The 24,064-nt window shown below is 37.9% G+C and overlaps 2 protein-coding genes and 1 long non-coding RNA gene across 4 annotated transcripts; 2 read left to right on the top strand and 1 right to left on the bottom strand.

The window, feature by feature from the left end:
• The first annotated feature begins 2,948 nt into the window (after nt 1-2,948).
• Nucleotides 2,949-17,515, top strand: LOC18025969 (serine/threonine-protein kinase SMG1). The gene is made up of 15 exons (XM_024160616.1): nt 2,949-3,412; nt 3,523-8,443; nt 8,521-8,709; nt 9,030-9,144; nt 9,732-10,773; nt 11,274-11,721; nt 11,967-12,020; nt 12,100-14,935; nt 15,044-15,157; nt 15,339-15,469; nt 15,972-16,064; nt 16,199-16,511; nt 16,609-16,684; nt 16,778-17,086; nt 17,188-17,515. Exons 1-14 carry the CDS (start codon nt 3,045-3,047, stop codon nt 16,875-16,877), a joined length of 10,800 nt encoding a protein of 3,599 aa, XP_024016384.1. The 5' UTR covers nt 2,949-3,044; the 3' UTR covers nt 16,878-17,086; nt 17,188-17,515.
• A 933-nt stretch (nt 17,516-18,448) lies between these two features.
• LOC18025968 lies at nt 18,449-18,982 on the top strand. Its single transcript, XM_024160825.1, has one exon. The coding sequence runs from the start codon at nt 18,562-18,564 to the stop codon at nt 18,790-18,792; it is 231 nt and encodes a 76-aa protein (XP_024016593.1). The 5' UTR covers nt 18,449-18,561; the 3' UTR covers nt 18,793-18,982.
• A 2,106-nt stretch (nt 18,983-21,088) lies between these two features.
• On the bottom strand, nt 21,089-22,365 carry LOC112089907. Of its 2 annotated transcripts, XR_002901309.1 has the most exons (4): nt 22,171-22,365; nt 21,898-21,969; nt 21,754-21,822; nt 21,089-21,405 (listed from the first exon to the last, which is right to left on the bottom strand). It is a non-coding gene; the product is annotated as an uncharacterized LOC112089907 (long non-coding RNA). The 2 variants fall into 2 exon arrangements; XR_002901308.1 differs by lacking the exon at nt 22,171-22,365 and having other exon boundaries at nt 21,898-22,149.
• Nucleotides 22,366-24,064: the final 1,699 nt, after the last annotated feature.

Here is a 24,064-nt window from a genome sequence, read left to right as displayed (position 1 = left end):
CTAAAAAGGTGGCTGAAATTAAGTCTAAGAAAGTTTCAAGGGATTTGCAAGAAATCAGAAGCTTTAATGAAAATCTGAGCATGGAGTTTAAGGAGAATGGCGTGGGAAAGGTTTCAGAGATTTTGGAAATAGGTACCTTCGGAGGTAAAGCTAAAGGAGATTTAGTTTTACCTACAGTTCACACAAGTAAAAGTCCAGCAGAGTTTGTAAGTGAAGCAGTACCTGAACAGAAAGCTCAGGTGTGCTGCGATCCTCTCAACATAGTCTAAGGTTGGTACAGCTCCAGGTAACTCCATATTATTGGCATGGTACTCTCGCAGGAAGAACACAGAAACGGTCGGTTTTGGAAATGTTCTTATGTCGATAATTAATGGATTAGAGGAGTTACCTGTAGTCATCTGAAATCATGGTGAGGAGACTTTTGATACCAGGTGGAGCTGTTGGGAGATTCAAGGGAAGACAAGTTAGCTGTGTTTTTCATGAATCTGGGAAGCAAGTCGAGAGTACAAGATTCAGGTTAAGGGACTTACCTGAGGTCATCTAAGTAGCTGAAGAACATGGGCTGTTCATCCGAAGGAGCTGCAAAGAAGATGAAATTGAAACTGATTAGTTTCAGGTGGAATAGCTGGAAGTGATTCATGAAGAGGTTGATTCAAAGCTCAGTGCACATGAGATGAATCAACAGGTCGACAAAGATGAATCAAGTTTTCTGGAGAAGCTACAAAGTATGAAATTAGAAGATTTCATAGTGTCTCAGAAATATCAGTTGATACAGAGACAAGCAAAGATAGATGGTTCAGGTCAAGAGGGTTACCTGGAATCATCGGAACAATGAACAAGATGAAGTGGTTTAGTTGCTACGAGGTTGTTCATCAGTGAAGCTGCGTAATGAACCGGTCGAAATTTTTCCAGAATTTCGTGAATTGGGAATCTCAGAAAGGGTCAATTTCAAATCATCACAGAGAGGAGATGAAGAGGAAATTGAGAATACCTGAGATTACAGAAGATTATTGCGACAGAAGAATTGCAGGAGATGCATTTTTTGGGTCTCAGAAAAATTTGCATTTGAAAATCACTATCGGGAAGAAATCAAAGGAATTTAGGGCTCGGCGTCCTCAGTGGGAAGGAAGAAAGCATCGGCGGCCACTAGAAGGTACCTTGACGGAGATAAAGAACTCGCCGGAGTTGCAGATCGCGTTTTGCATTCAGTGAAGGAGAAACTTCGATCTCGTCATCGGGAAAACGGAAAGGCCGCAGAGAATTTGCAAGCGTGAGGGCGGTTCAGAGACGACATAGGAGAATGGTGAAGATGGCTTAACGGTGATCGGAGATTACAGCCAATGTCGGGAAAGCAAGTTTTTTCTTTTGTCGTCAAAAGGGATCGTGAAAGGAAGGTGATGGAGTGATGGACTTAAGCAAACCAAAGCCCAAGGTGGAGATTGTGAAGATATGGGCTTTGGATCAATATTATTCACTTGGACCAGAAATTTGAGATAAAGCCATAAAGCCCAATCTATTGTTAAGTTTACAAGACGTCATTCCATTACAAGATCGGCTACGGTTTTTTTTTTTGTTATAAGAAGCCGTGAGTTTGAAGCCAAACCCTAACACAAGAGGAGTCAAAGAGCCGTGAGTACAAAGCTAAGATACAGAGGGAGAGAGAGCAATTGAGAGAAGAGAGAAGAGGGAATCCAAGAGAGCACCAAAAGAAGTTTGAGTCTTCTTTGTGTTGTGATTCAAATCTTCTCTTCTATTGTTCTAATCTGTGACTTGTACTTGAACACAAAGAGAGCGTCGGTTAGTGCGTTTGTGTAATCTTTGATTGATAGCGAAAGTTGTGGGAGACGGTTTCCACCCCAGACGTAGCGGTTCGAGGCCGTGAACTGGGTGACCAAACTTTTGTGTTATTTAAGTTTTTAATCATCTAATAGATCCTAAGATCTAAGCACTCAGGAGAAGTTAGAAAACCTTACAGTATGCCACATAGATTAAGCCGAATATAAGCAGAAGCCGTCCAAACATTTTTCCTCAATGGAACTATACGCCAAAACTTTAGGGTTTTAATTCCGCGGACGTGTTAGCTAAGAAAGGGTTGCAATAAAAAAATTCTGTTTTCTTACTTCTACACCTTGTTTTTTCTTTGTCGGCTAACTAAATTGCTATATCGTCACCCTAAACAATAAATTTATCGAGTAAATAGTTTATATGTTTATTTAATTTAACAAACTAGTGTAAATTGAAACTATGAATTCCAAAATTTAACAATAAAAACTAACCCATAAATCTAAAAATTACAAACCTAAACTATAAGATTTCAAAAATTCGAAATGTGAAATCCGATTTAGTCCGAAAATAAGATATTTAGAATTTTTGGTCCAGATATGTTGATTTAATTTGGGAAATTTGGATCTAAATTTCTTTAAATGTATATAGAAAATACATAGTTTTATATAATAATTTATAAATTATCTGAAATCATCACCAAATATAGAATTTATTAAATATATATTGTTGAATGCCCATAGTAAATAGGCTCTAAATGCTTATAAAAACCATTTTGTAAATTTTATATGACATTTTTTTAGTTTTGTTTTGTGGTATTTAGATTGTATATAATTTAATGGTATTAATTTAATTATTTTTAGCTAAGCTAATTTTTGTGAATTTTATATGGATATTAATTGTGGAACAGATCTAGATATCCACAAATATTAGCGAATTCAAATCTAACTATATTCATAAATTTTTCAAAATGCCATAAAAGTTTATCGTTAATCTAAATCCAAACCCAAAGTTTATCGTTTATCCACAAAGTGTTTTCTTGCTAATTAGCTATATATATATATATATATATATATATATTCATAACTTTGCCCGTACGGTTTATTTATTATTATTATTTATTGTTTCTTGCAGATGAGAAATAAAAATACAACCGAAGAGTTTTTGAGGAGAAGAAAAGAAAAAAGAGATGCAAAATCGGCCACCGTCATCGTCGCCGCCGTTACAATCGCCACCGTCTCCGAAGCTGCAATCGACTTGATATGATGCAAGGCTTCCACCATCAGCAGCAACAGCAGCTGATTTCGCTGCTCTCCGCGGCTTTACCAACTGACCCCTCCGCCGCTTCTCCTCTTCCGTCGTCTTCTTCATCGGAACCCGTCGCTCCTCCATCAACGGCGGCTGCTAGTATCAATGCTTCAGCTCCGTTTAGAACCAAAAAGACCAAAAAGACCAAAAAATCCGTTCCGGTGGGACAAAGGGATTGTAAATCGGAGAAGAACATCGATTCGGGTCGTCTAGCTGCTTTGAAGTCTCTACACAGAGCAATTACTTACCTCCCGAACTCGCTCCTTATCGCACATTCAGCTTCTTATCTTTCTTCTGGTCTCTGGCAGCTTCTCTCTGACAAGTAATTATACTTTATTGATGCTGTTTTTAAGAGTTTGACTTAGATATAATCCATTAACTGTTTTCTTTGTCCGTATTAAAGTCTGAAGCTTTTTGAATCTCTGTGTGTAGGTCTTATGATATGAGACAGGCTGGTGTGTCTGCATATGGAGCTCTCTGTGCTGTTGTATGTTCTATTCCTGTGGAATCCAGTGGAATACAAAACCTTATGATGCTGGTTGATAGCTTCATTGATTGGGCTTTGCCGTTGATTCGAGATGTTAGTGTTCAAGATGGGAGCACGGTTCTTGCAGTTGAAGGTGTCAGGGAGTTTCTTTCAGTTGGGGATGTTAATGTGATAGGTAGGTATGCTTTGCCGATCCTCGACGCATGCAAATCACTTCTTGAAGATGAGAGAACTTCCATCCCTTTGTTGAATCAGGCTTTGGGCGTTCTTTTGGTGATCTCTTCAAAGTTTTATAGTTTGTTTCAGCCTCATTTTCTTGATATTGTTGATGTGTTGCTTGGTTGGGCATTATTACAAGACCAAGCTGACTCTGACAGGCAGATTGTCATGGATAGCTTCTTGCAGTTTCAGAAACATTGGGTAGATAATTTAGAATTCTCAGTTGGGTTGTTGTCGAGGTTTCTGGGTGACATGGATGTATTGCTTAGTGATGGTAGTCAGGGAACCCCGGAACAGTTTCACAGGTTGCTTGCTTTGCTTTCCTGTTTCTTAGCAATTTTGCGGTCCACTGCTTCTGGATTACTAGAGAACAATCTGCTAGATAAGATGGATGAACCTCTGAGCGAAATGATTCCTCGGCTATTGGGTTTCCTATCTACCATGGGGCAGAGATTTGGATGGGCGAAATGGATCGAAGATCTATGGAAGTGCTTGACTCTTTTGGCAGAAATATTGCGCGATAAGTTTTCGACGTACTATCCTCCTTCTCTTGAAATGTTATTCAAGAGCTTAGAACAGATTGATACTGTGAATTCTGCAGTTCATGGGAAGTTGACAACTTCTCAGATCCATGGGACCTTGAAAACTAATCTTCAGTTACTGTCTCTGCAAAAGCGAGGCATCCTCTCATCATATGTGCCAAAGTTGCTCAGCTTTGAATCTCCAATATCCCGGTTGCGATTGCACTCAAATCGTTTAGTTACAGCATGTTCTTCTGACACATACATATTCTTGCTTCAACATGAGAGTGAAGAGCTTGTTCAGCAAGTGATGGAATTATTGTTGAAAGAGCTTGAGTTGTTGAAGACTGTACTTGTGGACCCATCGGACCTCCAAAACAAGACTTTCGATGTTACAGTCTATGAATCCTTCTCAAAAAATGAACTTTTGGCAATGATTAACTTTGACATGAAGGTTCTTCTTTCCAGTGTTTCTCTTGGAGGGAGAAAAAGTTTGAGTGACGTACCTAAACTCGCTGCCTTGTATCTTAAGAGGTCAGAGAAGTTGGTTTCCTTTGTTTTTGAAAAGCTGAATCCTTTTGAGTCATATATTGATACCTGTTCCGAGTTGCAAGTCAGCATTGTGAGGATGTTAGAGTGTTTAGCTGCAGTTGAGCTCCTTAGCAACTGTTCCGTGCTAATTCAGCCTGAAAACAAGGCTCTCAAAGAATTGAATCATGGGAAGACACCATTCAAGTGTACATTTTTTACCATGGTAATTGAGCATCTAAAGAAATATAGCGTAACAATGGTTAGAGCTCTTCGTTTATCATCCCCTGTTGGTGTGAAGCTAGGGTCGCTTGAATGGATTCAAAAGTTCTGTGAGAACCTGATTGCAATATCGAAGAATTTTAATATAGATGCTTACTTCTATAAATCATTTCCATTTGCTGGTGCAGTTAGAGATATAATTATGGCGGTTTTAGATGCTGCATTTGATAGTGAACCGAAAGTGAGGAGTCGGTCTGCAATGGTTTTAGAGCTGCTTCTGGAGGTAAAGCTGATAAACCCAATTCATTTTTATTCTCTGGCTGAAATCCTCCTTGAAAAGCTTGGAGATCCAGATACGAGTATAAAGAATGCATTCATTAAGTTGCTTTCCCATCTCTTACCAGCTACCCAGTATGCTTGTGGCATGCACAGTGAGGTAGAACATAGGGCTCTAAGGCCCCAAGTTCTTATGCTAGGAAACGGTTACTTGCACTGGAAGCAAGTCTTTGCACTGAAGCAACCGGACCATCATTTTCAGTCGCAGCAACTTGTTTCTGTCTTGAATTATGTCTCCCAGAGATGGAAAGTTCCTTTTACTTCTTGGATCCAAGGGCTCATTAATGCTTTTCAAGGATCAAAGGATACCGGTGCTAAGCAGCCTGATGAAAACTTGATTAAGAATGGATGGTTGGCTATAAAAGCTGAGAAAAGCTCGATCGAGAGAATCTGCTTGGCAAATAACCTGGCAGGGGCTTGGTGGGCTGTGCATGAAGCTGCTAGGTTTTGTGTTAGCACACGCCTCCGTACCAACTTTGGTGGTCCTACTCAAACTTTTGCAGTCCTAGAGCGAATGCTTTTAGACATCACAACTGTGCTACAGGTTGATAGCGAGCAAACTAATGTTGGCTCTTCTGGTGCCCATCTGTTACCAATGAGGTTACTATTGGATTTTGTGGAGGCATTGAAAAAAAACGTGTACAATGCGTATGAGGGGACTGCTGTTTTATCCTCATCGCTTCCACAAAGTGTCCTGTTTTTCCGAGCTAACCGGAAAGTTTGCGAAGAATGGTTTTCTCGTATATCCGAACCAATGATGAATGCTGGTATATCGCTCCAGTCTCACGATGCTACGGTTGAGTATTGCACATTGCGGCTTGAAGAGCTAAGAAGTCGTGCAACATTAGTGAAGAAAGAAAAGTCTAAAATGCAGGATTTTGACAATGTTAACAGTGCTGGAGCTCATATATATTCAGACATCTCAAGGATTTTACGACATATGGCATTGGCTTTGTGTCAGAATCATGATGCATATGCTCTGCTTGGCGTTCACAAATGGGTATCAATAAATTTTGCTCCTTTGGTCGCAGAAGAAAGCAACCTGCAGAAGCTCAGTGGTGATTTGGCGCTGTTTCCATGGATCACAGGGTTGATTTATCAGTCAGAAGGACGATATGAGAAAGCAGCTGCGCATTTTGCTCATTTATTAGAGGAAGAGGACTCTCTCAGCACTATGGGTTCTGATGACATTCAATTTGTGATTGAACGGATAATTGAGAGTTATACTGCTTTATCTGATTGGAAATCTCTAGATTCCTGGCTTTCAGAGCTGCAGGCGCTTCGTGCTAGGCATGCAGGCAAAAGCTTTTCAGGTTCTTTGACTGCTGCTGGAAATGAAATAAATGCAATACGGGCCTTGGCGCGTTTCGATGAAGGTAATATTCAGGCAGCATGGGCATGTCTTGATTTAACGCCTAAAACTAGTGTTGAACTGTCACTTAATCCAAAGGTGGCCTTGCAAAGAAGTGAACAGATGCTTCTGCAGGCAATGCTTCTTCAAGCTGAAGGAAATGCCCAAAGGGTTCCACCTACCTTACAGAAGGCCCGATCAATGCTAGATGAAACTTCACTGGCTCTGTCATTTGATGGATTATCTGAAACAGCACCATATGCCACACAGTTGCATTGCCTCTTTGCTTTTGAAGAGAGTCATCAGCTGAGAGACAGTGAACCTAAACAGAAACACAGTAATTTGATGTTAAGCTCCTGCGTATGGTCAATGCAGTCTATGATCAATAGAATCCATCGTGACTGTAGCCCTTGGTTAAAAGTTCTACGAATTTATCGGACAATTTTGCCGACAAGCTGGGTTACTCTGAAGCTTTGCATGGACTTGCTTGGGTTTGCCCGCAAGCAAGGAAATTTCTTGCTTGCAAATCATCTTAAAGAGTATCTGAATGATCATGTATCCAGTTGTGATGAGGTTAAGTTGCAGGACTTTCTTATATCAAATTTGCAGTACCAGGGAGCCTTGATGATGTATGCAGAAAATAAAGTTCAAGATGCGGTTGTGGATCTTTGGTCTTTTGTACAGCCAGAGGTAACTGCGTTAGAGCCAGTATGTTTGGATGCTGGTGTGGCCTTTTTAAAGGCAAAAGCATGCTTAAAACTTGCAACTTGGCTCAAAGGGGATGTTATTTCCCTGGATTTGGAAAATGTCGTCCTGAAGATGTCGACAAATTTTAACAGAACTGAGATTCCTTCATCTGTAAGCAGGGAGCCTCTCTTATACGAGAGCTCAAAACCAAGCATAAAGGCTATTAGTGAGGAGATGATTGGCACGGTTACAAAAGTGTCTACCCAGCTTTGTTCTGCAATGGGAAAATCATGGATTTCATATGCTTCATGGTGTTTTCGTCAGGCAACAGAGTCTTCTTGCAAACCTAATGACTCCACCCTCCACTCATTCTCCTTTTCAAGCATTCTTGCTCAAGAGATCCAACCTGGAAGGTTTCACTTGACTGAAGATGAGACCCAATCCGTGGAGTCTATTGTTAAGGAGCTTCTTCAGAAGGATGATATCAAGGATCTCACCGACACTGGGCAAGATGGAAACTACCATACAACTACTGCAGACCATTCCGACGAAAGAAAGAAAGCATTGCAGCAGCAACTGATTGAAACGATAGAAAATGCCGCTGCAGCTCCTGGTGCAGAAAATTGTGACTGGGATAGTCTCTCTGTTCATCTAGCTTCTCAATTAACTGATTTACTGCTGTGCGCAAAGCAAAATGTGGAAGATACTGATATAGCACCAATAGTTAAAAAGCTGATTGAAGTCTGGTGGTCACTGAGAAAAAGAAGGGTATCTCTCTTTGGGCATGCCGCACTTGGTTTCACACAGTACCTTCGTTATTCATCCAAAAATCTGCACACTAGTGAGTTTACAGGTGTAGACTATGATCCACTGAACAAAAAATCAGGTAGCCATACGTTAAGATCAACACTGTATATTTTGCACATCCTTCTGAACTACGGAGTGGAGTTAAAAGATACACTGGGACATGCTCTTTCGATGGTTCCCTTGGAGCCTTGGCAGGTGAGAAGCTCTCTCTTGTTTTTCTGTTTTTGGGATCAAATTGAACTTCTAATGTTTCTGATAACAATTTTGCGTAGGAAGTAACACCTCAGCTTTTTGCTCGGTTGAGCTCTCACCCTGAGGAGGTAGTGCGGAAAGAAATTAAAGGCTTACTGATAATGCTGGCGAAGTTGTGTCCCTGGTCCATAGTGTATCCAACACTTGTTGACGTGAATGCTTGTGACGAGAAGCCTTCTGAAGAGTTGTTGCACGTAAAAGCATATCTGGTAATATTTATTTCCCTAACTTTATTCTGTGTAAATTGGTCCTACTTTTCAATCTGAACGCTGCCTAAATCTAGGCACTTGTCACGCGTAAATTGCAAGCTAAACCAACCATAATTTGTATGCGTCAAATTTCCTGACCGCCCCACATGTCAGATTTGGTGATTGTCTTCTTCTATGGAGATTTTTCAGTACCTAAATAATTGTTTTTATAAGTATTCTCTAAGGAGACTGTCACAAACTGTCTAATTTTTTGTTCAGTCTGAGACTTGTTTCGTAAGATTGCATTAAAATGATATGTGCTTTGTGATGTTCCTATGCAGACTGAACTATATCCAAGATTAATCCAGGATGTGCAGCTTATGCTTAATGAGCTTGGGAATGTGACTGTCCTTTGGGAGGAGTTGTGGCTCAGCACACTGCAAGATCTCCACATGGGTAACTTTAAATTTCTAGCTTATGATTTTTACCTAGATCAATAGAAGCTACTCACTGTTGGTTACACTTTATCATTTGATGGAGCCTCGGTATTTTAGTGATATTCGATATGCAATCTAATAGTTGACTTCATCACGTGCAACATATGTCCATTATATCTAGAATAGGCGGAATATATTAGATCATGACTGTAGTGCCAACTCAGCAACCTACAATGAGTCGGATAGTGTCAGTGGTACAATAGAGGAAGCAACATAATGTGTAGTTTCATTCTGGTAATTAGTGACGTTTTGGGTTGGAGTTGGGAAATTCTGATGTTGTAATTTAGTTCAGTTGAAGATAGAGGAGGGTTTTATCTCAATCATTCCAAGCAACCTTAACAAATTTATGAATCCCCCTTTAAAAGAAAGATTTTTTTTTTTTTCGGTGAACTTAATATTTTGTTAGAGATTTTTCTTGGGTTATAACTTTAAAAAGTAATTTGAACCTTAACTGATGATGTGTTTCATTCAATTACCTATGTTGTTTCGAGATCACTTTTTTAAAAAAGCTGAGGAAAGTAGATTTGATTTTAATTTCTTTTCCAGATGTAATAAGGCGGATAAACCTGCTGAAAGAAGAGGCTGCTCGTGTTTCTGAAAATGTTACTCTAAGCCAGAGTGAGAAGGACGAGATAAATGCTGCCAGATATTCTGCCATGATGGCCCCTATTGTTGTTGCATTAGAACGTCGCTTAGCGTCAACCTCTAGGAAGCCTGAAACACCTCATGAGGATTGGTTCCATGAGGAGTACATAGAACGTATAAAATCAGCAATCTTGACATTTAAAACCCCTCCCTTGCCTGATGCTCTGGGGGAAGTGTGGCGTCCACTTGATAGTATCGCTGCGTCTTTGGCTTCTCATCAAAAAAAGTCATCAGTATCTTTAAAGGAAGTTGCTCCTAGTTTGTCTTTGTTATCATCCTGTAACATTCCAATGCCTGGTCTGGAGAAGCAGCCCACCTTATCTGAATCTGACACTTCACTTCACGGAATAGTCACAATTTCTTCTCTTTCAGATCATGTGAACATCCTTCCAACTAAGACACGACCTAAAAAGCTTGTCATGTTTGGCTCTGATGGAAAGAAATATATTTATCTGTTAAAAGGCAGGGAAGACTTGCGCCTTGACGCTAGAATTATGCAATTGCTTCAGGCTATTAACACTTTCTTCTGCTCCTCTCGATCAACAGATGGTGGTAGTATTGGCATTCGCTATTATTCTGTCACTCCTATTAGTGGTAGAGCTGGTCTAATCCAGTGGGTAGACAATGTTATAAGCATATATAGCATTTTCAGGTCTTGGCAGACACGTGTCAAGGTTGCCCAAATGCCGCCATCGGCTCCTGGTAGTGCAAAAAATCCAGATCTACCACCTGTTCCCCGACCAAGCGATATGTTTTACGGGAAAATAATCCCAGCCCTCAAGGAGAAAGGTGTAAGAAGAGTAATTTCACGAAGAGACTGGCCTCATGATGTTAAGCGTAAAGTACTATTGGATCTTATGAAGGAGGTGCCAAAACAGCTACTGCACAAGGAACTTTGGTGTGCTAGTGAAGGGTTCAAAGCCTTCACAATAAAGCTTAAAAGGTACGTCGAAGAAATTTGATAAGACTCCACTGTTTTAACAATATCCCTGGGAATCCCTTGTGAACACAGTAGCGTACCCATTCCTGACTAGTTGAACAAGAAATAGAAGCGGTTTTTCTCTTTATTTAGAAGAGTATGAAATGATCACTGTTTCTTAAAGGCATTAGACCTCTTACAAAAAGAACAAGAATTATCAGTTTGAGAAACGTTAGGAGATTATTCATTTGTTTTGGCAATATAAGGACAAGAATTATCAGTTTGAGAAACGTTAGGAGATTATTCATTTGTTTTGGCAATGTTTTCTTAATGCCTTTTTAACTGAACCTTGATTGCAAGGTATGACTTCTTAGGATTAAATTGTTTAAAAGCGGCTGTAATAGATTAGATCTGCTGTTTTAGCTCCATGGTTTTTTATTCTGTTGTGATATTAGACATCATTACATATTAACTTTGATTATATTAGTAAATTGAAAAAAAATTAAGAAGTTTCTGATTTACAGGTACTCTGGTAGTGTCGCAGCTATGAGTATAGTTGGTCACATGCTCGGCCTTGGGGACAGACATTTGGACAACATTCTCATGGATTTTTGTAGCGGGGATGTGGTTCATATAGATTACAATGTCTGTTTTGATAAAGGGCAACGGCTTGAAGTTCCTGAGATAGTACCATTTCGTCTAACCCAGACAATGGAAGCTGCATTAGGGTTGACAGGTGTCGAAGGCACATTTAGAGCAAATTGTGAAGCTGTTCTTGGTGTTCTAAGGAAAAACAAGGACATACTCTTGATGTTGATGGAAGTTTTTGTTTGGGACCCACTTGTTGAGTGGACCCGAGGAAATTTCCATGATGATGCTGCCATTGGTGGTGAAGAAAGAAAAGATATGGAGGTTGCCGTTAGCTTGAGTTTGTTTTCATCAAGAGTGCAGGAAATCCGTGTTCGGTTGCAGGTAAACATTCATTGCACTAAAGCATACATAATACAGCATAGTTATCTCCTTGTGATCTCCGATGTTCTTGGTGAACGCATAATTCTCTCTTATGTTCATCAATTACAATCATATTTCACAGTACACCGCCTTCTCCTGGAAAATTAGATTATGGTAGAATAGCATTATGTGCCACTTACAAAGACATAGTAAGCTTGATTTACTGGCATACTCGTAACTATATTGGTTTACTTTATCTTTTTCAGGAGCATCATGATCTCTTACTGGCAACATTACCAGCTGTTGAATTGTCTCTGGAGGTAAGATAGTTTCTTTCAGTGTCTATGAATTAAATTTGGACCCGTTTGCCAGCTTAATGATGGTGAGATTGTGTTTCAGCGGTTTTCCAAGGTTCTGAATCAATATGAGATTGCATCATCTGTTTTTCTTCAAGCTGATCAAGAAAGATCAAAACTTATTCTGCGTGAGACATCTGCAAAGAAGACAGTTGCAGAAGCAGCTTGCAATTCAGAAAACATTCGCGCTTCTTTTGAGATTCAAGCTCAAGAATTTTCTCAAGTAAAAGCCTTGGTCTCTGAAAAAGCTCAAGAATCATTGGTTTGGATGGAGCAGCGTGGAAGGATCCTTGGTGCCTTACGAAGAAATTTGATTCCTGAAATTACTGCCCCCACAGTGTTGACAAGTAAATTGGGTTCTTTATCTTTGACGTCTGCTGTTCTTGTTGCTGGAGTTCGACTGACTGTAGTTCCAGAGCCAACTCAAGTACAATGCAACAATATTGACACAGAAATTTCCCTTCTAGTTAATGACCTCAGTAACGGCCTCTCATCTGCTTTGGTTGCACTTCAAACATATTCTTTGGCTTTGCAAAGAATTTTGCCTCTTAACTACCATACAACAAGCCAGGTATACGATTGGGTGCAAGTCTTGCAGTTAGCTGCGCATGCTCTGTCTACTGATATCCTATCCCTTGCCAAAAGACAGGCTGGTGAACAATTTGCAAAATTACAGGGCGGTGACTCTCATTCTGTCAGTAACTGCTACGATGATCTGTGTTGTAAGGTAGAAAAGTATGCAGACGATTTAAAGAAGGTGGAGGGAGAGTATGCAGAGCTGGCTGCCTCAGTTGGAATGGGGCCTGAATTTAAGGCCAAGGATCGTCTTTTCTATGGTTTGATTAATTATATGCAGTCTCCAGCATTTGTGGAAAGCACGAATGCTGGTTTTAGTAATAAATTTGAGGCAACCGAAGGAGTGAGACTTCAGAACTCTGGAAAGAAAACGTCGAAGTCATTAGCTTTGTTGCACACATCGATCAGTTCATTCTATGATCGGTTAAAGGAACAAGTACATTATATTTTGAATGCTTCAGTGGAAAGAAAGGAAAGAAGCGAAAGCTTTGTATCTGAGTCTAGGAGTCTGAGCACTAATTTAGAGGCGCAGGTAGAGATGTGTATGATATTGGTGGACTTTCTTAACGAGGTAGAATATTGCGTTGGTCAGGAGATTTCTACTGTGGAAGAAAGTTTGACTGGATCCGCTCACCGTGTTAAAGAGAACTGGGCTTTGATCTTCCACAGAACCTTGCTCTCATCTAAGACATTAATCGCACACATGACAGAAGATGTTGTACCAGATGTTTTAAAAACGTACTTGGTCAATAATTCAGATTTTATGGATGCCTTTGGATTGATCTCACAAATCCGTGGATCCATAGATACTGCACTGGAGCATCTCATAGAGATAAAGGTGGAAAGAGATTCGTTGGTTGAACTTCAGCAAGACTACTTCAAAAAGGTTAGCCATATTACCGAGGGGCAGCTAGCTCTTGAAAAAGCAGCTTTGAAAAGCAGGGAACACCTATCGTGGGAAGAGGCAGAGGAGTTTTCATCTCAAGGAGAGGCTTGCCGGACACAGATGGACCAGCTTAATCAATCGTGGGGCCAGAGAGAGTTCCAAATATTATCATCGCTTATAAAGAAAGAAGCGCAAGTTAAAAATGCTCTTATCTCAGCTGAGAAACAGTTCCAGCTGCTCACTAATGCAAATGAGTCCAATAAGCCTAATGATCTCAAAAGTTCAGGGATATTGGTTGAATTGGTTAAGCCTTTCAGTGAATTGAAACAGCTAGATAAAACATTATCCTCCTTAAGCAGCTCAGCTGTTTCTATGTCAGATTTGATCCCTGCTTTTGGGGATCTCCTGGGCTGTGGGAAATCACTATCTGAGAACATGTCGCTTTTCAGAAGCGTACTTAAGGATCATTCCTTCTTCATCTGGAAGGTATGCATCATATATTCCTTCCTTGATTCATGTATACATGATGCTACACCGTCTGCGGATCAGACATTAGGGTTTGAGCAGCTAATTCTCCTTATGAAGAAGAAGTTTGAGTTTCAACTTCAAGAACGAGTAGATTGTTACCTGGCAGGAAGCGTTGCTCCTGCATTTTTATCTCAGCTGGATAAAGAAAACGAGCGTTTGAAACACTTCTCAGAGGAAAACAGTGTTAGTGGGGATCAAGTCAAACCAGAAAGTAGTCATTTGAAACAAGTCCATACAATGCTCGAGGAATATTGCAATGCTCATGAAACTGCTAGCGCAGCAAAATCAGCAGCATCTCGTATGAAAGAACAAATTAAGGAAATACGTGATGCTCTTCGCCGGACAAGCCTCGATATTGTCCAAATGGAATGGATGAACGACACTACATTGACCCCATCACAAAATATTAGGACTACACTGCAACAATCATTAGCCAGTGATGATAACTTACATCCTATATTCTTAGACCTCAACAGAGCCAAGTTGCTCGAAAGTATACGTTCCGCTATTCCCCAAATCACTAGGTCGATAGAAAGACTACAAGCTTGCGAACAAAACTCAATCACAGCTGAAGGACAGCTAGAGAGAGCAATGGGGTGGGCCTGCGGTGGATCTAGTTCCTCGGCCAAGATGTCTGGTATTCCTACTGAATTTCATGACCATTTGTCGAGACGCCGGCAGTTGCTTTGGGATGCTAGAGAGAAGGCATCAAACATTGCCAAAATATGTATGTCTCTTCTGGAGTTTGAAGCATCAAGAGACGGAGTTTGCCTAAACCCACGTGAAGCTCTTGAGCGTGATGCAAAAATCAGGGGGGACTCCAGGGCATGGCAGGAAACTTATCAGAACTTAGTTTCACGACTGGAGGTTACCTATAAATCTTTCACAGGTAAGTGCTTGAATCATTTTTGACGGAAAAAATTGCATGTCCGTACATCGTGCCGATGTAACACATTTTTTAGATTAAAAATTATTTTGCTTGGTCGTACTTTTTTAGATATTGAACAAGAATGGAAGCTTGCGCAAGCCAGCGTGGAAGCTGCCTCGACTGCCCTATATTCTGCCACTAATGAGCTTTCTATTACCTCCCTAAAAGCTAAGTCTGCGTCAGGTTAGTAATAACCTAGAATTCCCTATTTATAGAAATTGCCTTCGCTCTACTACAAGTAGTTCTCTGCCTTTCTCAAAGAACAACAGTTTCCATGCCATATTCTTTGTTTTGCTGATCGTGGTCAGGTACTGTTTCTGCGTATAACAAATATGATTCCATATCTCTATCTTAAATATTACAGGTGATCTGCAAAGTACTATTCTCTCAATGAGAGATTGCACGCGTGAAGCTAGTGTTGCATTATCTTCTTTTATCCGGGTATCAAGAGGCCAAACTGCTCTGACTACAGAATCTGGTGCAATGCTCAAAGAGGTATTCCTATGAAGGCAGATCATAGCATTAGCTTTTCTGATTCCTGGTTTATCTTAATATGTTGTTGCTAGGATACTACTGAAAGCTTTTACTTGAAAATTCGAATCATGTCTCTACTTGTAGGAGATTAGAACCATATATCTAAGTTCTCCTACTTGTGAAGTGAATTCCTACTGGCTATCTATAATCTGCAATTCTTTCGGATCTGAGCCCAAGTGTAGTATCAGATCTTTGACGCTTTATGTGAGCCTTTAGAATTAGAGGATTTAGTGGTTAGATCTTGATTTTTTAACAGTGATGGTCTTCTATTCAAGAACGCAAGAAATTCAGCAGCAAGTTCTCGACCTGGTCTTTAGGGATTCTGTGCTAATAGCAAGTTCATGGGCCTATAGATTTGATTTGCTTTGATATTTTAATTGGCCACAAGAATTTACGATGGTCTGAAAAAATAGGGTCTCATGAATTCTGCTGGCATTTATGTTGGGTATGTGATATATTGTAGGTTCTTGCAACAACAGAGGATCTGCATGATGTTCATAGTTTGGGAAAGGAGGCAGCCACTTTGCATCGTTCTCTCATGGATGATCTTTCAAAGGTGTTTATATCTTGCACTTCTGTGCTATCTTGAAAATTGAGCTGTATTTGAAAATGCCTTTCTCATATGTTTTTGCTGTTGATTTTTTGTATAAGTCACAAATGTAATGTCTGATTGCTTGAATGTATGAACAGGCTAATGCAATCCTTACTCCGTTAGAGTCAACTTTGTCAAAGGATGATGCTCTTATTGCTGAAGCTATGACCAGGGAAAGCAAGACAAACATCGAAGTTTCGTCGAAACATGGACAAGCTATATACCAGTCTTATGGTGTTAAAATTAGAGAGAGTTATCAGAACCTTAGGCCCTTGGTACCATCTATTGTAACTTCGGTGAAGGGTCTGTATACAATGTTAACTAGGCTCGCACAAATTGCAAGTGAACAATCTGAGGTTCGAAGTGATGCGGCATCTCCTCCAACACAGGCGCATACTCGAATCACAAGAGGTTACAAAACTCATGATCTTCAATTGTTTATTTCTAAGTATAGTTGAAATTCCGTATCCTGAGAATCTAAGGCGGCTTCTTGCAATGTTAAATGCAGGTAAAAACGCTTATGCACTGTCAGTTCTCAAGTCCATGGAGATGAAGATAGATGGTCGAAACATTGCTGACAACAAGTACGTCTCAGTAACCTTCTTCCCAATAAACTCTTACATAGGGATGGAAACTTAAAAAACTCACATCAGCAAGTCTTATAACCATTTGTATAGGGAGATTAGCATTCCAGAGCAGGTGGATTATCTAATCAAGCAGGCCACAAGTGTTGATAACCTCTGTAACATGTATGAAGGATGGACTCCATGGATTTAGACAAATGATTCGAAGCATACAGAAGCTTAACCAACAGAGCACTTCAAGTCACTGAAGAGGCCACATCAGGTTATTGCTGACACATTTGGTATCTGATGAAGTTGCACTCAACCGGGTCATTGGTGTTAGAAAGCGGCTCTACCTTTTGCTTGAATCGGGCATGTCTACAAACAGGTTTTAAGATTCAACGTTGTGGCTGTCTTATCGAGGTATGATCTTTGAACTCAATAGACGGATCCATTCCATACCTATTGTAATAAGGTAAAGCTTCCTTTACTGACTCATCATCATCTGTTACTTCCAATTTCAGCGCACAAACGCGACTTTAAGGTCTTGGAATCATAAGCAGAACACGGTGGAGATGGGAGATGCGTTACAAACTTTTTGGGGCTTCTTTCGATGGAGCTCAGGGTCTACTTTTGCTCCTAACCTTTCAGATGCAGCCGCACGAAGTTAAAACTCGAACATCCTCTTGTGTGCACAGTTTGCGTTTGGTGATTACTGGGGAAACAGTTTGCATATTAGCATCAGTCACTATTGTGATCACTTAATTATTAATAAATTAATCAAATATTTACGAAACCAGTTACTCTTTCAACAATTGAGAGTAATATGCCTATCCAGTTTTTATGTTTTCACAATCTTTATGAGAAAATAACATAGTAGGTAACACTCAATTATTGTTGCGTTTTCAGTTTCAAAACCTATGAACTACTTTTCAATAAAACAAACGTGTAATTTAACAACTAGGAAACAAAGGAATCACATCAAAAAGTTGGATAATAAGAGTTGAAAATTCATATCAATCAATCAAAGATGGACTCACCAAACTAGTGCCACGTGGAGTTGGAAAAATTGAGTAATAATGGAATAAGATAAGAAGAACATTAGGATTGGGCCAGACCATATCCACATTGCAACTAACCAGCTCGATCCTTTTATTTTGAGTTTATCATATTAAAAAAAAATAAAAAGAAACGAGAGGGATTGAGTTTTAAGTTTTACCCTTGCAAAGGAAAAATAGGAGAAAAACAATCCGACCTGCCGGAATCGAACCAGCGACCTAAAGATTTATCTGCATCCAATACTCTACCAACTGAGCTAAGGTCGGCTTCTCTGGTATGTTAGAAAACAATTTATATGTACTTAATAGATTTTGAGACGTCTCTTTTTTTCTTTCCTTTGTGTTGTTTTTGTGTTTGGCCGGTGAAACACGTCTTGGAAAATTCAAGAAGGCGCAAGAAGATATTTTTGATGATTTGGCCGGTCCTTAGATGGATACTTTGTACATATATAAAAAAGACAATAGTTCTTGACTTGTATTAGTGTATGGTCCCCAAGTGTAAAACCCCACAACACCAAGATGCCCATTTTTTTCTCCTTTTCTTAAATCAAGAACACAATTATATGAAAACCCATCAAACTTACCATTGGTTTTTCTTCAAATAGACAACTCTTCTTGACTTGTATTATTGGATGGTCCCCAAGTGTAAAACCAAGATGCGCACTTTTTCTCCTTTTCTTTTCTTGAACCAAGAACACAATTATATGAAAACCCATCAAACTTACCATTGGTTTTCTATTTCAAAATGACCAAAAAGGCCCCTCTTTCATTGTCTACATAAAGCTCCCATCCGTCTCTCTCTCATTCATAATTTCATATTAAGGATCAACAAGAAGAAGAATGGCAAAAGCTATTGAGGTTTGGGTGGGAGAGATGAAAAACATGGGTGAGAAGATAAATCCTAGAAACCCATTGATGCAGAGGAAGAAGAGTACATCTTCTGTTGTTTCCAAACAACAGCAAGGAGAAGAAGAAAGAGGACTTAAACAAAAGACAAGAGACAAAGATGAAGCTGCAACTATGTCTGAGCTCACTGTTTGTCTTCTCATGGACCGTTTTGTTCCATGGTGATATTCTTATATACTCTGTTTTTGGGATCTCCCCTTCGGTGATGTGTATATATAGAATTACATGTATATCTATGTCAATAGATGTTGTCTGTGCATAACATGTTCTTCAAATTCCCTTGTGAATTTATGAAAGCATGTAATTTGAGAGCAATAATTTGTTTAATTCAATCAGTAATGTTCAGTTATTGGGGCGGGATTCATGTGAAGATGGAAATTTTTATTCACTCTGTAATTTTGAACATTCATAGAGGTTAATTAGTCCATATAGTTTATGTTAATTAGTTCATATATGGAGGTTACTTAATCCATATATTATATGTTAAAATTTAATTATATGATGATATCGCGCCAGGAAGGGATCATACTTCCGGGTCCATGGATGATATGTATGTTATGTGTTTTAAAATTTAAAAACAGTCCACCATTTTGATTATGGGAGAAGATATCTATTATCATAGAATTTCTCATTACATATATAACGATTGCCCTAGGTATATATATTTATATAATATATATATATATACTGTATATATATACCATATAATTTCCATATATTTTTGAAGATTCAATCAAAACAAATTTTCTTTTTTGTTCTTGGGGATCTCCAAGTCATGATTCCTGGCTCTCATTGCAGCAAATGGGCACCTTCTACGGCAATCCGCACATTGTGACACCGGCACTGAGGGATTGCAAAATTGTTGACAATAAACTCTGCATGGTATTTCTTCTTTTTGTTCGCCTTCTATGACAATTACCGATATAATCATCATTAACCACACCATGCTTGATACTTTTCCCATTTTTTTTTTTTGAGTCTTTTATGTTTATGAATTGAGTTATGGATCGTATGATGAAAAAAAAAGTCTCTATTTATAATTGTGAGACAGTGATGGCTACATCGTCTTTTCAATTAGTAGTAGTCAAATTTGTTTCCATGATTGGACTCAGTTTGAAGGTACAATATATAGAAGATGTAATCACGTATAGATTCTCCAACTATTATTTTTTTGTCCAAATATTTTTGGATTTTGACATATACAGTATAAAATTTCCTCATTGACACCTTTTCATGTTTCAAACATTCTTTGCTGGTTTGGGTCATTGAAATGAAATGACTATATATATATTGCCGATTTCAGCATAGAAATGAAAAAAAAAAAGGATTTCATTAGTTGGCTGCATAAAACTCACAGTTTTGGGCTCACTTTCAAATTACATTAACATCATGAGTTTCTCACATCTTAATTTTGGAATGTGTGATCCTTTCAATACTATTTTATAATAATTTTAGCTGATATAATATGAAGATTTTGGAAATGTGCCATGCGCAGGCACAAAAACTTTATAAAACACAAATAATATTTAACATAATTTAATAATTTTAAAATACATAACCAATCGAGTCTTAGACGAATATAAAGTATGAAACAATATAAAATCGAATGTTATATGATAAAAATAATTAGTTAGTAATATCAAAGAAGTTGCAACACCAAGGCTAAAATAGTTTGGTAGAATAGCTCTGTTTCTTATTGAAAACAATGCTAATTAATGTATTATGCTGATTTTTTCATAATTTAACATAAATTATCCCAATTTTTTTTGTTAACCATTGCAGCAAATCCTACTGTAAGTAGGGAAAATATGGTAATTATGTAAATTATATGAGCTTATTTATGCTCAAATAACTTTTCCATAAAATATATAGAGTTACAAAGGCAAAACTAGAGGAATACTATGCTCGTATCTGAAGAATATATTAAGATTATACCTTGTTTTAACGTCCGTCAATCTTCTACTCGGTTTACTTCCAAGTTTCAACATCGATGACTCTGTAGTTTAAAAATGCCTCTCGAATTTGGTCCATCACTCCTCCATAAGGGTTCTATTGCATATATTTCTCCCGTGGACTATTCATCACGGTCATTAGCCTCATATATTTACTTCTTGAAGCAATCTTTAGTCTTTTCTTTTCCATGATGTTCACAAATCGATCTATGTACTACTTCCTTGAGAATCACCAACATAATTCTCTTAGTTTTCTCTGTTAAAAGAGATCTCAACTATACAGTTTATATATAATTTTAATTATACCATAGATAAATTTACTTTTCGCTTCTTGTCTTGAAAGTCAATGTTCTAAATATTTGCTATGTTTGAGCTTCTGATCTTCGTATTATTTCTATGTCATTATTCTTAAATATTTATTTTTATCCTTCGTTCCTCTCATTGAACTCGTGCGATGAATTTTGGAAAGCTCTGTAGATTTTTTTATCACTGAAACACTAATTTAAAGATGAAAACTCGCCAATTGGATTGATCATATCGAATAAAATCCAAAGTATTACCAAGATAGTGAAAAAACAAAAAGAAAGCAAAAGCAATACAAATATATTCTTTTCATTCTTCTTCTTCATCATCTTTGTCTTCTCCCATTTATTTTTCTTCTCAGACCATTTATCTTCATATTTATCTTATTGTTCTACATCCCCTGATCCGGTTCACCAACATGGGGATGTAGAAGCTGTTGCCTGCAGGGAAGTTGACAATGCTTAAATCTGTACCCTCTGCTATTTCAACCCACTCCATGTCGTGCTTCAAGTTACCCACCAGCCTGTGCAAATGCATTCAGTCAGCTTTAACCAGATTCTGGTGGGATAATAACCCAGACCAAAAGAAAATATGCTGGCTATCATGGACTAAACTATCAAAACCGAAGCAGCAAGGAGGTTTGGATTTTCGTGAGATTCAACAATTCAACGACGCTCTCCTAGCGAAACTATCTTGGAGAATTATCACAAACCCCTCTAGCCTCTTAAGCCGAGTGTTCCTAGGGAAATACTGTAAGGAAAAGTCGAACCCCTATCGCTTCATTAACCTCCCACGGATGGAGAGGCATTCTAATTGGGAGAAATCTACTAGTTAAACAACTTGGCGTTGCTATTGGGAATGGGAAAAGTACCTCCTTATGGAGCGACCCTTGGATCTTTGGACTCCCCCACTCACCCTGTAGGCCCTCCTACAAACATCTCTAAGGATTGAAAAGTATCAGATCTTATCTCAGATGCTGGGAACTGGAACAAAGAGAAGGTCAGGGAGACCTTACCGGCTTATGCTGACAATATTCTCGGCCTCCGACCAAGCTCCAATGGTGCTGCAGATCGGTTCTTCTGGCTCCCTAATAAATCAGGAGAATACACCTCAAAGTCGGGTTACTATGAAGCTACTAAAAATGAGAATCCACAGCACACTAATCAACATAATCTCAAGAATTTTAGACTAAAACCATAGCTATGTATAGGCAACAATACACAAATAATGCAAAGAAGCTAAACACCACCAACAAAGAAAATAAAAAATCAGAAATATTAAAAATTACCTTTTGAAAACCACGAAGCAACCGATCCAAGTTTAATCTCTTACCCAGCATGTATTTTTAGCGCCTACGTTGGATAAAAAAGGTAAAAAAATTAGATTTAATATGGACAATAACATAAATCACATCATGATCAGTGATCACAATAAAAACCACAAAAAATCAATATGAAGAACAATGAATCTTTTTTTTTAACTAAAAGAACTGTGGCCAAAGTATATATGTTCGAAAGAAAAAAAGGAATCTTAACTAAAAGCACCGTGCTGGACGATAAAATCGAATGAAGAAGAAAATATACCCCATAGACTTGAAGATGAAATCGTAAAAATAAATTATGAAATCAAATAATGAAGAAGTTAGAATATTAACAAACGAAAGAAAGCAAGAAAATATATCTCCTAGACGTAATTAGAGAATATAACTAAGAGAAAATATAAACAAAGAAGAGAATTAGAGATGGATATATACAGTGTTTTAAAGAATTATGTTAGAGTTTTAGAGTTCACGGAATTTTATAAAGACAATCTAAAACGGGTTTTAATGATCCAATTAGAACGAAGTATGACACATCATTTTTAAAATACACATAGGATTAATAATTGATCTATAAAAACTAACTAAAATGTCACATAATTTTTTTTTAATAATGACACATAAGCGAATTGCTGTAGAGATGACACATAGGATTTCTGACTTCGCAAATAATAATATAAATTTAAAAAATTATGTTAGAGTTTTGGAGTTCACAGAATTTTATAAAGACAATCTAAAACGGGTTTTAATGATCCAATTAGAACGAAGTATGACACATCATTTTTAAAATACACATAAGATTAATGATTGACATATGAAAACTAACTAAAACGTCACATAATTTTTTTTTAATAATGACACATAAGCGAATCGGTGTAGAGATGACACATAAGATTTCTGACTTCACAAATAATAATATAAATAGATAGATAAATAGATTATAGGTCCCATGAGCTTTATCTGAATACAAACCACAATCAGGTCTGGCCCACAGAGAGTGGGCAGAGGTGCTCCAGCCCATGGATCCCTCACATTTTTCCAAAAATTTATTTGTAAAATGGATACAGCATATTTGTTTTTTTGGTCTATTTTGGTCAAATTTTTTTAAAAAGCCTAATATAACCTAAGTTTTCTTTTATAATGATCATAAACTTTTTAAAAATTAGCCCATATTTTTAACAAATATATCATACTTCAGGCCTAACATATTTCATTTCACCCAGAGAATCTAGTATATGTTGGCCAGGCCTAACCACAATAATTTGCTAGATCGGTTATATCCAGTTGCGATACAAAGATAAGAACAAACATAAAATGAAAATTTTTACTAGGGATGAGCCTTGCTCGATATCATGAAGAAATCCATGGAACTTCTCCTCTTGAATTTCTGAAAACTAAGGTTGTCTGAAAAAAAAAGAGATCTTTTTCTAGTCGTATTTGGAACCGTCGTTAAAACACTCGATGAAATTGGCTTGAGATAGTGCATAATGCATAGTCGTAATTTCACACGCAGTGGCGGACCCATGCTTTTTTTTTTAATCTGGATCAGAACATAATTATGATAACTCTTAAAATATGTGAAATAGCCTAAATAACCTATGAAAAATTAACACATTTTTTGGAAGATATTTTTTGCTAAATTACCCTTATAATATGATACTTATTACAAATATACCAACACTTATAATTAAAGCAAATTAATATATATATAATTAAAAGAAAACACGGAAAATAAATTAAAAAAAGAAATCTAATCAACTTATATAAAAAATCATTAAAAACAAATCAAAACACTAATGTAAAAGGAAAACGTTCATTTAAAAAAAATAAGAAATCCATTTTTGAAAAACCCTTGTCGATGGTT

This window comes from Eutrema salsugineum, unplaced genomic scaffold, assembly GCF_000478725.1.
Source record: "Eutrema salsugineum unplaced genomic scaffold, Eutsalg1_0 scaffold_11, whole genome shotgun sequence".
Lineage (NCBI taxonomy): Eukaryota > Viridiplantae > Streptophyta > Magnoliopsida > Brassicales > Brassicaceae > Eutrema > Eutrema salsugineum.
The sequence above is the reverse complement of the archived record's forward strand: the minus strand, read 5'-3'. Positions and strand labels throughout refer to the sequence as shown.

Excerpts from the sequence above, each read along its gene's own strand:
- LOC18025969 (XM_024160616.1), top strand. The coding sequence starts at position 3,045 with ATGATGCAAGGCTTCCACCATCAGCAGCAACAGCAGCTGATTTCGCTG. Across the intron at positions 3,413-3,522 it reads TGGCAGCTTCTCTCTGACAA|GTCTTATGATATGAGACAGG; the intron begins GTAATTATACTT and ends CTCTGTGTGTAG. Across the intron at positions 8,444-8,520 it reads TTCCCTTGGAGCCTTGGCAG|GAAGTAACACCTCAGCTTTT; the intron begins GTGAGAAGCTCT and ends AATTTTGCGTAG.
- LOC18025968 (XM_024160825.1), top strand. The coding sequence starts at position 18,562 with ATGGCAAAAGCTATTGAGGTTTGGGTGGGAGAGATGAAAAACATGGGT.